Genomic DNA, 15,392 nt, shown 5'->3' on the forward strand with positions numbered 1-15,392 from the left:
ATGGCTGAGAAGCTGTTTGCCAGGGCGGTGAAGGGCGGTAAGAACACCAAGATCGTCACCCTGAACGGCAAGAAGATGACCCAGATCCCCCCGACGGTGGGGCAACTGCCCGGCCTGAAGACCCTGGACCTTCAGAATAACCTGATCCCCACCGTGTGCTCCCAGGTCAACACCTTGACCCAGGTGAGGAACAGGTTATGTTTTTGGATTAAGGATCGAAAAGAAGTGAGAAAACAATAGGCTTTGATGGGTGGAGATCTAGCTCCTTGAAGACATAGTGGGTCGTCTCCCTTCCTCTCTGAAATCAATGAAAACTAAGTTTGTGGTAATTTATTACACTGGCAATAGGAAACTAACGTAGCTACACACTCTGGAGTAAGGTTTTTTTTGTGTGTGTGTGTTTTAATAAGAATGGCTGCAAGAATATAGACATGTCCTGGCGAGATTGTATGTTTGGTTCCAGACCACGTAATAAAAATTGCAAAAAAGGAAGTTGTAATCCTTTTGTTACAAACTGGCCTTCAGTTTGTAAAAAACACACCTGTAAAGTGCAATGAAACAAGATATATCTGTATATTTTAACTTCACCTTTACAAAGAATCAGGCCCTTTGTTTTCAGGAAATGGTAAGTCTCAGAGGAAAGCGTGTATAGAAGCAAAACCTTTTCCACAAATTCTAAGGACAGGTAATTCCACTGTAAATAAATCTATGTCTACTTAATATTAATTTAAACCATTAACATGTTTCCATACCAAATACCAAGTGACACTTACATATAAACATAACTTGCCTGCATTTTCTTCTTATTAATTTTTCTTGCATTATATCAACCTATTGTCAAAACGCCCATGATTCCTTTTCTTTTACACTTTAATATTAAGATCCTGGAGTAGGAGCTGGTAGTGAAATCCGAACGGTAAATTATGTTTGGGAGTGAAAGAAAATACTCTATCTCAGGAGGTACATTTTGATTTCACATCAAAGAAAAAAATACCAGGTTTTAGGGAAACAATCCTGGGCCAAGGAGGATCTTTCTAACTCCTCTTATGTGCACCATTTCCTACGTCTCGGTCTCACCAATCCGTCATGAGCAGGACAGGTGCCTGGAGGGCAGGTGTCCCAGCCCTGCCTTACCTTCTCAGGGGTCGCTCTGAGTTTTGTGATCGCACAGAGCGATGTTACAGCCCTCGCGCCACCTTTGGCTGCGTCCATGTGCTAGGGAAGTCCCATCGGTCTGAAGGAAATGCCTCCTCTGGCAGCAGTAAGACGGGAGGACCTCAGATCTTTGCCTATATTTCTGATTTCAGGAAATTAGCTCCTTTGCTGATTTTTAATGGTTTTGAGTCTATGGGTCACAATGTTGGGATATGCTTGACTCGTTCAAGTGAATTATAAGTGAATCATATTTTTAAATACCTTTGGAATGGTTTGTAATACAATTTTAATGAAGTGCTTTAATTGAAAATTAAATTGTGCTTTAATTAACATGAATAGAAATGAACTTTATTTTTTAAGATAATTTCAGGTATATGTGAAATAATTGTTGATGATCATGTTGAAGTTTTCTTAGGTTACATGGATCTCGGCAAAGGGGCCTAATTATTTTTCTTTTTGCTCCTTTGAAAGTAGACAATATGTGAGTCCATTAAGTCTCTGTATGTTCACAGTTGACAGCACTAAACCTGGGAAACAACCTTTTAGAAGAAGTTCCAGAGGAGATGAAGTACCTGACATCCCTGAAGATGCTCCATTTATTTGGAAATCAAATTCATAGATTTGCACCTGGAGCATGCGGTAAGTTAGTCAAAGAAAAGCAATATTCCCGTATCACACTTAGTCCCCTTATTATATTTAACAATTTGGAACTAAAGAAAAGAATTTTACATGTTTTGCTTTTTTGGGGGGGAGTTATTTACAAACTACTCTTAAATTAAGGAATTTGGGGGGGCTTTTTCAACTATTATGTTATACATTTCTTTAGATGTAGACCCAAGGAAATAAGCTAGCATTAGTGTTAGCGAATGTCCGCCTTTCAGCGTCACTGTGCCTTAGACTCCTGAGTCTGCCGGAGTGGAAACCCGGTGATGGGACTTTCAACTAGTTGTGGATACCTGGGAAGTCAGAGAAAATCTCTTCAGAAGAGAAAGCGTTCCGTGTCGGCGGGGGGAGCACATGCATGTGAAGCTGAGAGCCTGTGATGAGAAGCGAGACTGTGTCTTCCCCTCCCCGCTGCAGAGATTCTCAGAGAGCGTGTGACCCACCCGACCCCGAGAAGCTCGGGGGGACAGGCTGCCAGCTTGGAGCACGGCCCGGGGCACTGAGCATCACAGCCTGGCTTAGTGTTCGGATCTGTGGGACATAAAGCTGAAGCTCATGGACACCAACAGCAGCGGGGTGGTTGCCGGAGGGAAGGGGGTGGGGGGCGAAGGGGTCTTACTACAGGGCGGGGGGGGAAGATAGGACTTTGGTGGTGGGCACACAGAGCAATATACAGATCTTGTAACACAGAAACCCACACCTGAAACCTGTATGTTCCTACTGATCACTGTCACCCCAATAAATGTAATAAAATAAAAAAAGCATCCAAAGCCCAGGAGACCGAACCTTGAGCATTTTCGTGACTACCCAGAGCAGCCACACATTGAGCCAATACACAGACAAGGGCCTGTCATTACATAACACCCTGCACGTAGGATTTGTGTATATAGTAAAACACGTCCCTATGCTTTTGGGTCACCGCCGCCGCTGCGGGCCTGTGTGCCCAGCAGCGGGGGAAGCGGGCACGCGTGGCCGAGTGCTGCCCGCGGGAAGTCTAAAGAGAAGCCCCGCGGGAAGGAGCCTGGCGGCGAGAAGGTGTCCCCGGCGCGGGAACAGGCCAGGCCCGAAGCCGCCGGCAGCTGGAGGCGCCGCCCCGGGGAGCAGCCTTGCGGGGAGCCAGGCGTTTCCCCCCTCGCCACCCTGGGCGCGGCCCCTCCTCCAGTCTGCAGGGAAGAGGCGCTTTTCCCAAAGGGGCCACAGGTTCTTTTCTAACATACAGCTAAAGCGACTCCAATTATTTTCTAACAGATGGCCTGCAAAATTTGACCCTACTTAACCTGAACAATAATCAGCTCACACGGATTCCTGAAGAAATCGGCAGGTAATTTGGTTTATAGTGATAGCTAAGTGCCCACCCTCAGCCCCTGCAGCCCCCTGAGCCATCTGGAAACCGTAGGCCCAGCTTCAGTCCCTGTGGGATTTCTCCGGAGCTCGGGGGCTCTGAAGGACTGGGGTGAGCCAGCGCCAGGGCTTGTTTTGCTCTTTCTCTGTAGTTTTTATCTCTTGACTAAAGTACTCCTTTTGTTCGCTGATTTTATTTCTGAGTTTGTCAGGTTGCCTTTCTGTGTTTTCTTGTATCTCGCTGAATTTTTCAGAACCGCAGTCTTGAATACTCTGTCATCTAAATCACATATTTCCATGTCTTTAAGATTGTTTTCTGGAGATTTTTTATTTCCTTTCGGAATTCCTTTGTTATTTTGGTTGTTCAGTGTTTGATGGGTTAATTCTCTGCCCCTCATGTGTAAATGTAAGCTGCTTTTTAAAAGTTTTAGTTGATAAGCAGAGGTCTTTTTTTGTTTTCCAGTGGGTGGCGCTGAAGGGGCAGTTTTATTTTCTCTTACCTGTATTGCAGGGGTTGCCTAGCTCTGTGTGGGGCAGTGTCCCCTAAACTGTGCAAAACTCTCCTGTGCCCCATAGGTGGGCATCCCCTCCAGTACCCTGTCATCCTGCCTCAGGGAACCACTCCCGTGGATTGGACGGGGCAGACTGTGGGTCCTCTGTGTGCTCCGTGTGCTGCTCTCCTGTAGGAAGAAGCTGCTGGCAGAGCTGCCCCAACTGACTCAGCTGCTCCCACTAGGATGCACCACAGGGGGACCGGGATGGTTGGGGGGCAGCCAGTTCCCGGACCCCAGTTCCGCTCCACCCCCTGGCTTATCAGCAATGGTTACAAACCCCTTAGGCTGGATCTTTTCTTTCCTTTTCCTTTTCCCTTTTCCTTTCCCTTTCCCTTTCCCTTTCCCTTTTCTCTTTTCTTTTCTTTTCTCTCTTCTCTTCTCTTCTCTTCTCTTCTCTTCTCTTCTCTTCTCTTCTCTTCTCTTCTCTTCTCTTCTCTTCTCTTCTCTTCTCTTCTCTTCTTCTTTTCTTTTCTTTTCTTTTTTCTTTTCTGTGCTTCCACAGTCAGCTTGCTGCCCCGTGGGCCACAGGGGGCTGGGGTGGGCGGATTTCCCGTCTGTGGCATCTATGTAATATTTCCTTCTAGACCATGATATATAAATAAAGGCAGAGTTTGTGTCTGACCTATCCGTGCATCTTCCACAGGAACTAAGTGGTCTCACAAATGTTTGGCACAGGCTATATAACCTGTAACTATCCACCTACACCTGTGCCTGTATCCATGCATGTGTTCGCAGATATCCGTACATGTGTGCGTGTCTATGCCCTCCCTTGTTTCCTGGCTTCCCCTTCAATATGTATACACACAAAGAGAAAATCGAATTTTCTTTCTTTAAAATCTAGGTTTTAATTACATAAAATAATTTTAATGTAAACCACCTGACTATAAATTATCTTCAAATGTTTGATTACAACAAAGATTGTTTTTAAAAAGTATGTCTTTGTTGATTTCAGAGAGAGGAAGGGAGAGGGAGAGAGAGAGAGAGAGAAACATCAATGATGAGAGAGTCATTGACCGGCTGCCTCCTGCACGCCCCCTGCTGGGGATCGAGCCCGAAACCCGGGCGTGTGCCCTGAACCGTGACCTCCTGGTTCGTAGGTAGATGCTCAACCACTGAGTCATGCCAGCTGGGGTACAACAAAGATTTTTTATGCTCAAATTATTCACAGTAGTTGTGAACAGTTGACTGAAACAAAGCTCAAATGAGCTATAAAAAGATTGATTGACACATGGCTTCTGACAAATGGTGTCTGTTCAATAGGTTTGCTTATTTTTGTGAGTTTCATTCATGTACTTTGTTTATTTTTTAGATTAAAAAGCCTTAGATATTTGAGTATAAATCATAACCAGCTAGCCAGTATTCCTAGAGAACTTTGCTTTCTAAGGAAGCTTTCTGAACTTCACCTTAACTACAATCAGCTCATTTGCATACCCAAAGAGATTAAGTTCTTGAAGATGCTCCGGAAGCTTCTTGTGGCCAGGAACAACATTGAAGTTTTGCCAGAGGTAAGCAAAACATGGAGCACAATTTTCTTTTGTTTGGGAAGAACTCTCATTACAACACAATTGGTAGGGGCTATAGAACAGATTTGGGTATCTGAGTACAAACCATCATTTGCTTTCCCTGTGATTAGATGTAGTCAGTTCCCAAATTCCTGTGACAAAGGACGGTTATAGCTTGGTTTATTTCACATAGCTAAGGATGCAAGGTTTAGTAAGTACAAATACAGGATACCCACTTCAATTTGAATTTCAGATAAGCAATGAATAATTTTTTAGTATCAATGTGTTCTAAATATTGCATGGGACATAATAATACTAAAAATTCATTGCTTGTTTGAAATTTTAATTTAAGTGAGCCATCTATATTTCATCTGGCAACCCTATATACTACACAAAATATAAGGACATACTGGTTTTTGAATATATGCTAGATAGCTTTCATTTTTTTCTTCATGTCCAGACCCTAACAGATTTTTCTTTACTGTACAGGAAAGGGTTCTTTTAGCACAAAGGGGAGATAAGAAATAAATGATGGTGGAATTGTCAATAGAGACAACTTTCTAAGATTACATCTGTTTTCTGTTTCTCAAAGGTTTTTTTCCATTTTAATGATAGTAATGTCTACCTATTGCTCACTATGTATTGGGCCCTTTAGTACGCACTTAGTAACTTATTTAATCCATTCAACAATCATGAAGTAGAGGCTGGCATTAGCAATTCCATCTTACAAATGAAGAAATTCAAGTACAAAGAGATTAAGAAGTTTACCCACAGTAAGTGTCAGAAGTGAGATTTGAACCTACAAATAGCTTAAGTCTTGGCCACCATGTTATGCTGCCCTGGAGTGGTCAGAGGAAATGGAAAATTCAAAGACTCTGACAATCCAGGATACAGTGATCTCCTTGGGGAAGATGTACTAAAGAATCGATCAGGTAATTAGGAAAGATGGTCAATACCATTAAGTTCAAACTTAGAGAAGATCTATTTATGATTCTACATATTTTACAGATTCTTAAAAATTTCTCTCTCTTTTGTTTTCTTACACAGGAATTTTGTGATCTTAGAAATCTAAGAATCCTAGACATAGCTGGAAATGTCATTCAGATATTTCCACCAGGTGTAAGTAGAGTCAACTTCTATTATAATTGAAAAATAATTTTGTTTATGCTACTGGGATTAGGAAAATATGGACAGCCAGTATAACCTGTAGTAGTTAGAACCTTGAATTATACAAATGACTCAAAGAAATAGAGAAAGATACAAACAAGTGGAAGCATATACCATGTCCATGGATTGGAAGACTCAATGTTATTAAAATGTCCATATTATCCACAGCAGTCTTTAGGTTCAATGCAATTCCTATTAAAATACCATTAGCACATTTCACAACTCTAGAAAAAATATTTCAAAAATTTATATGGAACCAATAGTAGCAGCAATCTTGAGAAAGAAGAATAAAGTTAGAGGGATTATAATACAGGATATCGAAGTATACTACAAAGCCACTGTAATCATACAGCCTCAGACTGGCACAAGAACAGGCATATAGATCAATGAAACTGAATAGAAAACCCAGAAATAGACCTAAGTCATCATGTTTAATTAATATTTGACAAAGGAGGCAAGAGCATACAATGGAATAAAGACAGTCTCTTTAAAAAATGGTGCTGGGAAAATTGGACAGATGCATATAAAAAAATGAAATTAGACCACCAACTTACACTATACACAAGAATGAATTCAAAACTGGATAAAAGACTTAAATCTCAGACATCTCATCTTGCAGAATTTTCACCCATATGTCTCCTGGGGCAAGAGAAACAAAGGAAAAAATATACAAATGAGACTACATCAAACTAAAAAGCTTCTTCACAGCAATAGAAACTATCACAAAAATGAAAAGGGAACCCACAGTATAGGAGAATATATTCGCCAATGATACATCTGATAAGGGGTTAATTTCCAAACTATATAAAGAGCTCATACAACTCAACAAAAGACAAACCACCAAATTAAAAAATGGACAAAGGTCCTGTATAGACACTTGTGCAATGAGGACATACAGATGCCAAGAGACATGAAAGATGCTCAACATCACTACTTAGTTGACTATTGGGTATGGGGCCAGAGTCATTGGCATAGAGATTTCATTGAAGTCATGCACATGGGTAAAATTGCCTATGGAAAATAAAGTGAAAAGAGATGATGGAGTAAACCATATGAAGGCTGGGCAAAGAATGATGAACCAGCGAAGAAAATGTAGAGTTATGTTGACCAGAATGTTGACTGGAGTAGAATTTCTGGCAACCACTGAGGGCGTATTAGAAGTTGGTGATTATGAATTTGTTGTGATTTCTCTCTGCCCTGAGGTGTGACTCTGCAAACAGTACTTATTTGCTTGGGTGCAGTGACAGGAAAAGCTGGTGGCACCAATAACCCATGGTTAGGTTTCATTAGACACAGGAAGTGAAAAGGCAGAGGACCAGAGGATTCAGGTAGGCATATAATCTACTGTACATTTTTTAATATAGGAAAGGATTTTAATTTTAAATAATTCTGAGGAACACATATTATGCACAAATAATTGTTTCTATTTTGAATATTTATTTTGGATGAATTTCCTATTAATCGAATTAACATAGAGTAAGAATAACTTTCAGGCTATTTGATGATATTGCAAATTTGGTTAAAAACAAATTGCCCTAATCTTGTTTGCACTGAGGTAGCGGGTGCTCTAATTTTTATTCTTTGCATTTTGACAAGCAAAATAAATGTATTCTCCAAAATCTTGGGTTTTGTTACTTTTTTTTTAGCTGCTATGTGTCTTGAGTAATTTTCTTTGGTTAAGGTATATAAACAAAACTAATTTTAGACTGTCACAAAGAATAAAAGGCATTTATTTGAGCAAAAAGGAACTGCAGCCGGTAGATACAAATTCAGGCAGCAACCTAAATTGTGTTCTGCCGAGACAAAGGGGAGGCTGTCATTTATAGCAAAAGTTCCTGCCCAAGTTCTTAAGTAGATCTGTTTTATGTATATAAGGCATCCTCACTGTACAGCTCTGCTTGGACAGGGCAGGTCATGGTCCATTGGTAGAAAGAGATGGTTTCCCTTCAGTGACTAACTCAGATGGTGTAAACAAGTGGGCAAGTCTAGGAAGGCGAACGTTCCATGCTCTTTAAGAGTTTTCTCGGCTGTGTAGTGGAAGGGGTGTCAACGGTGACCTCTAAAGTCACTGCCATTCATGGCGGCACGCAGAGCCTTCTGCCTCTAACAACCGGAGTATGTCTTGCTGTTAAAATACTCACCGGAATGTGAGGCCTAAACAAAGCCTTCTAGATCTGATTTTCCTGAAGATGTAGCCTCAGGAGCAAAGTCTGCTATTCTGTTGTAAAACGCAGTTTTTGTTCTGTTTTGCAAGTTTCAAGATCTGAAGCTGAAGGAATTCTACTGTGAGGGGAACCCACTGTTTTTGAAGCAGCCCGTTCAAGCTGTAAAACAAAACATCGTCTGGAGTCTGCAGGTAAAGCCTCAGCTCACTCACAGGTCTCCAGGTTAAGGCCTGGTTTGTGTTCAAGACATTTCTTCTAAAGTAGTCCAGCCAAATCAGCAGACGACTGATGTCACCCCAGTCTGCTGGCAGCGTGAAACCTAGACACAATCTCTTGACTTGCTTGTAGAATCGAATGTCATCCTGTCTGATTTCCAGAGTGACTCAGTTCAGAGAAATGGAACCATTTTGTGGCATGAAAAGAGAGTGACTTGTTTTTACTTTCCCCTTCCGAGTATCTTTTTGTATCGTCCAAGAGTGCATTCGATTTGTTCTTTGCTGGGGTCCTTGCCTCTCCTACTACCCTTTCTCTTGACCCCGGTCTTAGTGGATGAATGAAAATGGTCCAGAAACCATGTCCACTTTAGTCAAATAAGTTGGTGATATTACAAGAAGGAACAGGGAAGCGGGTTAGAGGACTCTTTGTGTTTTCTTTGGGGATAGATGAGTTAAGGGTTGCAGATCTTCCAACATTTGGGTGTGAGTCTCCATCACACATTCGAACATCTCAGGCCCTTTTAAGTCTAAAAGTGAACATGCAGGATTGTCTTAAGACTTTCAAGAGTTGTATAGGATTCAAGTTTCCTGGATGCAGGACACAACTAATCTTGTTTTTTCCTAATAAATAACATTTTCCCTTGTTGCATAGCTTATATACAGGTGTTCCAAAAAATGTATATACATAATGTTTGTAGATTCTATTACATTTTGAAAATGAAGTGTATTTTAACAAACACTGCCTTTGCAATTATTCAAAGTGTGTATACATTTTTGAGGACACCCTGTATGTTTAATATAGAGAACTAGGAAATACAGATGAGCAAGGAAGAAAATTGAAATTAGTTTAATGACATACTGATTAAAAGAAAATTTATTACAAAACTAATACAAGCTCATCTAGAGAAATTAAAAAAAAATACAAGTTGATAAAAATACTTACAAATCTGGTATGCAGAGATATTACTACTACCCTCTCTGACATTTATTATGCTAGTAGTTTCCATCCAGAAGTTAGTTTGTTTTTTTAAAGATGAGTCTAGACTCCACATACTATTCAGACACTTGTTTTTTCCCCCCAAAGTACTGATTTTCCAGTCATAAATCTATGATCTCTTTTTTGATGAATGCATAATATTCTTGCATATTACACCGTAATATTTTTAACTACTTTCCTCCTGTTGGCTGTTTAGATTATTAATAATTTTCTGGCTTTTCGGCCTTTACAGACACAGCTACAGTGACCGTCCTAATAGCAAATTTCTTACATCCATATTACCCTCACAAGTGCAATTGCTTGGTTAAAGAATTGCTGTCTTTTAGTTTGGCTAGCTCTTTTCAAATTCCCTTCCAGAGAGTCCGTTTATATTTCCATAAACAGTATTATTTTCTACTCCTGTATGAAAAAAACCTTATTTGAAATTTAATTGAAAATAATTTAAAAAACTACAGGGATTAATTTGTTTAATCTCTTATAACCTATTTGTTCTTCTTAAATTATTTCATAATAATAATAAAAACTAACACTTAAGCTTACTCTGAGCAAGGCATTGTCCTAAGCACTTAATGGACATGAATTGATGTAATCATCCAATGACCCTAAAAAGGCAGGTACCATTCTTGCTCTCCTTGTATGGATAAACAGTCCCAGAAGGTTAATAACTCGTCCAGGTTTACAGAGCTAGTAAGTATTGGAAATAGGAAGCCATCCTAAGCCGCAGTTGATAGTCATGATGGAAATCAGCTTATATATATTTCCTCACCACCTGTTTCATTATTTAATATTCTAGTATTATTGGTACCTTACGTGAAGCTTCTGGACATACCTGTGCGGACAGGTTTACTGCAGAGCGCATTCAGAGATGTGGTTAATAGAAGTCTGTCTTCTTGCCCAGTGTGGCTCTGGTCAGGCACTCAGTGCAGTGGGTGACTTAAACTAATGCTTCCAGAACTCTGACGTGCAAAGGGCTTATCTGGGGAAGCCTGTTCATTGCCGATTCTGATTCACAGGCCTGGAGTGCATCTCAGAGTGTGGAGTTTTAATATGCTTCCAGGTGATGCACATTCTACTGGTCCACAATGCACAATTTTAGTAAGAATTTAGACATGAGTAAATAGGAGAGACTCAGTTTTCAAGTTGAGTCTGAATACTTGTACAGTCCTTGTTTACTGCAATGATTCTGAAAATTCTCTCGAGGAACCATATGTTTCTAATGTAGGAAATAACATCGAGATTCATACTGGCCCAGCTGGCGGAGCAGAACCCCCTCCTGACGGAAGCCCTGGCGCGCTCCCCGCGGGCCCAGGGCGCGCTGGCCGGGGCGGGGCGCTGTGCCGTCTGCGGGGAGCCCTTTCTAACCGTGTGGATGGACTGTGTGCAGTTCGTTTCTCCACCGCAGGTAAGCGACCCACGCGACCTAGATTTGTGCATAAAACTTGACTTCTAGGATAATGGGATGTTTTCTCCTCCCTGAGGCCTGGCTCACCTGTCGGCTCCCCCGCCTGGCCCCTGAGGCTGCCTGGTCTCCCTCCAGTGCCCTCTGAAGAGTCCTTGGGGTGGACCCAGGCCAGCCTGGCTCAGGCCGGCGGCCCCCTGGCTGGAGATGACGCTGGGCGCTCAGCGAGGGGAAACCAGTCTCTGCTCCAAGGCCAAGCGCCTCGGTCTCTATGGGAGACCCCAGTCTGGTTCCCCCTGAGGCGGCCTGCTGCAGGCTGGGCTGGGTGCAGCCTGCAGGTTCCTGCAGGCGCGGTTCAGCTGCCCTGGGCTGCAGGGTGCATCAGGAGCCTCTGGCAGTGCCAGGAGCAGGCAGATGGGGGCTTGGGGCCTGCAGCATGGAGAGCTGAGAGCAGGAGCCGAGCTGCGCATCTCGGCCCCCACTTTGCTGAGACCAGAGCGAAGAGATGGGGAGAGATGTGAGTCCTGTGCAGGGCTGATTTCATACCCCCTCCTGCTTGGTCCTTGGACCCGTGGCACTGCCCAGAGCTGGGATTTTCAGACTTAATTCCCCAGAGAAGTCTTCTACTGGGGAGAAAGAGCAGCAAGGGCTGGGCCTTGTGACTGTATTGAGGGGAGGCCGGTCCAGCTCTGTCAGTTCAGCCAGCCGGTGCCAGGAAGGCGAGGGAGAGCCCATCTCCCCTCCTGCAGGCTGGGACACCCCCCCCAGCCCCCCAACAGGGGACTGTTCGCCTCTGCGAAGTCCCAGATACCCCCGCCGGGCACAGCTCCGTGGGGGAAGGGAGAGCGGCTCAGAGCAATAGTGGATCGAGCGTAAATAGTATAGTGTGTCCTTTAGAAATCAGTGTTATGAAATCTCTGAGAAAACTGGTATTTATTTTATTCTAAACTATTTATTGAGCAATGTCTTAACTTTCTTCCTAATCTTTACCTTTTAGAACTGGAAGACAAGCAAAAACCTACAGCTGTTGCCTCTTCCCGTATTCATTTGTTCTTACAAATGCTTCAATCAGCGCGACCCTAACTGGTTTGGAATCGCTCGGGTGCAGAGCAGGTGAGACTCACTCAGAGCCCCGCGTGACGGGCTGCCAGCTCTGCGCAGTCCGATCACGCCCTCGTGAGATCAGGCTGCGTCTCTCCTTTGTCAACACATTAAGCTAGAGGAAGAAAAACAATTCCTTGCAAATATCCCACTGTAGGCGTTATAACCTTCCTAGATTATTTAGACTCGAGGTGAGCTCTTTCTTCTTTGGCTTGAAAACAAAATAATAAATGGAATGATTAAGATCTGTGTGACTAGTGAGTCTTATTTTTGCCTGTCATCGCATGTCCAACCCCTGCCTTTTCTAGTATGAAGAGACTTTGATGGAGACGCAGTTTGTAGTTGGAAGAGAGTCACTTTTTAGTGTGAGACCATTGCATCACATCTGTATAACCCAGCTGAGCTCTTATTTCTTAAAAGGCACTAACATCTTATGGACTTAAGATAAAACCTTCATTCTGTTTAAAAATGAGTAAAAGGCTAGAAATCCTGGTTTGGTCATTCCTAACATCACTTTATTTTGTTGTTCTTGGCTCTTTTTCCTTGAAGGAAAACAGAGAAGTAGAGAAAGAAGTTATAAAAACATGTGGTATGGATTGCATAGACCAGTGGTTTTTGCAAGTGTGTCCAGCAGCATCCAGATCACTGGAGAAATTGTTAGAAATGCAAACCGTCCTGCCCCACCCCAGGCTCCTGAATCGGAACCGGGGCAGGGCCCAGCAGCCCGTTTCAACAAATCCTCCGGGCTTCCTAGCTGTTTCGGCTCAGTGGTTAGAGCGTCAGCCCGCGGACTGAAGGGCCGTAGGTTCGATTCCGGCCAAGGCCCCCGTCGGGTGCGTGCAGGAGGCAACCAGTCGGTGTGTCTCCCTCACATTGATATTTCTCTCTCTCTCTCTCTCCCCCCCTTCCACCCTCTCTGAAAAGCAATGAGAAATATATCCTCGAGTGAGAATAAAAAAAAAAAGAAAGCAAATTAAAGAAATCCTCCAGGCAGTTTTGATACACTCTGCTGTGTGTTCAGAAAAGCGAGAAATTTAATCATCACTTTACATTTAAACCCCGCCAGAAATACATTTATTCATAAACTATGTGGTGGATCTTCCGGTAGGAAGCTGAGTGAATTCTCATGTTCCATATATTATCATGTTACCTTCCTAAACTGGCCTTTTATTAGTTCATTCTAGGACGCACTCCCGTCTGCACCGGAGCTGCTCCGGCACACTGGGGAAGCTGAGCCAATGGAGCGCAGCTGAGAGGCCCTCAGCTCCAAGGAGCGCAGGAGCCAGTTCCCACCGAGACGAGCCGGGCCTCGAGGAGCTCTCCAAAAGCCCCATTAGCTGAGAACGCACTGTAAACTGAAACGCAAAGCAAACGTAAAAATGAGTCACAGGAACTCATTAAAAGTGAGTGACAGAAGTAAACCGGAGCTAACTGAGGAAAACGGCTCAGTAAGTTGATCTCGATTAGGGAAGTCTTTTTACACTACCTACGCTATTGAAAAGGGCGTTTTGTTTGCCATTTAACCCGTGACCCCCAAAATGTATGTGCCATCTTGACTCGGGGGAGAAAACTATCCATTTATTCATCTATGCACTTATTTATTTATCAAAAATTCCAGGTATCCTTGGGGCTCAGGTGACAAAGAGAATCTGGACTCTCCACCTTTCCCCGTTCCCCACGGTCCCGAGACCCGGCTTCTGCGCCGTTTCACAGCCCGTTTCCCCGAGGTCATCGGGCTGCTGATAACCTGCGATGCACCTCTCCCCACCTGCCTGGTCCTCCCTGTAATTCTGGGCCTGACTGAGCATCTTTTGCTTTGGGTTCATTTATTTCTCTGACAGCCTATTCCCCGTAACTTTAACTGAATTCTCTTCTAGACCCCCTAAAAAAAAAAACAAGGGTTCTATGAGATTCTCTACTCAGACCCATTTCCTTCTTTCTTGGCAGCTTTTCTTTACCTAAAGGAACTCATGTACCCCACCAGTTCCATTTCACATCACTTTTCACACGCAGGCGGGTAGCCTCGAACTCTTTCTCTGTTTTTAACCCATGTTTCCAAGCTCCTCAACGGGAACATGTCTGAAATAGGACTGTTCACATCTTCACAGAACGTCGTTTTCCCATTTACTCATGTATTAAACAAATATTTATCGAGCGACTCCTAGCTCCTGGTCACTGTTGTCTGTTCTTAGGATATAGCCCTGAGCAAAACGAGAGGGCTCTTCCAACACTTGCAATCTAACGGGGAGGCAAACAGTAGCCACTGGACAGATAGCATGGAGACGTGTTCTTTGAAGAGCAGTAAACTAGAATTGGAGAGGCAGGCAAGGATTGGAATCCATTTCACATAGGGCGGTGTGGGTCTGAGAAGGTAATATTTGATCAGAAATCCAAAGTGAGGAGGGAATGAGTTCTTTGGACGTAATGAGTAGAAACCAATTGAGTGTTTGAAAGGCTGAAGGCCCAGCATGATGCTAGAAAGCACTAAATAACTGAATGTGTGCTAAAAAAAATATCATGACACTGACATCAAGAAATTTAGCATTGCCAGATGCATGGCTATGCATCCATCAGGTGTCACCATGGGAACGGGGCTGGGGAAGGACAGATCTGCTTGTGCCCTGTGGAGCCAATTCACGTTCTGAAGCATTGGTTAATTAAATAAGAACTTTAATTCTGATAGGGGAAGGGAATGCAGTAAGAATAGAAACACAGTTGATTAATAGCTATTCACTGCACTAAGTACAGATAAGAGATTTTTCTTACAGACCCGGGGAAACTGGAGGCCGTGTTGTAAGAAGAAAAACAGAATCATAAAGATGAGCCCATCACTCAGAAAGACGAGTGCTTTTTTTTTTTAAAATTGATTTCAGGGAGAGGAAGGGAGAGGGAGAGAGAGAGAGAAACATCAGTGATGAGAGAGTCATTGATCGGCGGCCTCCTGCACGCCCCCGACTGGGGATCGAGCCTGCAACCCGGGCCTGTGCCCTGACCTGGAATTGAACTGTGACCTCCTGGTTCATGGGTCGATGCCAACCCCTGAGCCATACTGGCTGGGCAGAAGAGGCATTTTGAAAGCAAATCAAGGACAGGACCTGCCTGAAAGGAGACAGACACCTGGGGACCAATCTTT

At 43.2% G+C, this 15,392-nt stretch overlaps 1 protein-coding gene across 1 annotated transcript; it reads left to right on the top strand.

Annotated features, from left to right (window-relative positions):
• Positions 1 to 12,457, top strand: LRRC69 (leucine rich repeat containing 69; the record flags this gene model as incomplete). The annotated part of the gene is made up of 8 exons (XM_081116504.1): positions 1 to 183; positions 1,668 to 1,794; positions 3,067 to 3,139; positions 5,023 to 5,218; positions 6,263 to 6,334; positions 8,637 to 8,738; positions 10,982 to 11,161; positions 12,156 to 12,457. The coding sequence occupies 8 exons, from the start codon at positions 1 to 3 to the stop codon at positions 12,273 to 12,275; spliced, it is 1,053 nt and encodes a 350-aa protein (XP_080972630.1). The 3' UTR covers positions 12,276 to 12,457.
• Positions 12,458 to 15,392: the final 2,935 nt, after the last annotated feature.

Source organism: Miniopterus schreibersii (genome assembly GCF_964146895.1).
Source record: "Miniopterus schreibersii genome assembly, chromosome: 17".
NCBI lineage: Eukaryota > Metazoa > Chordata > Mammalia > Chiroptera > Miniopteridae > Miniopterus > Miniopterus schreibersii.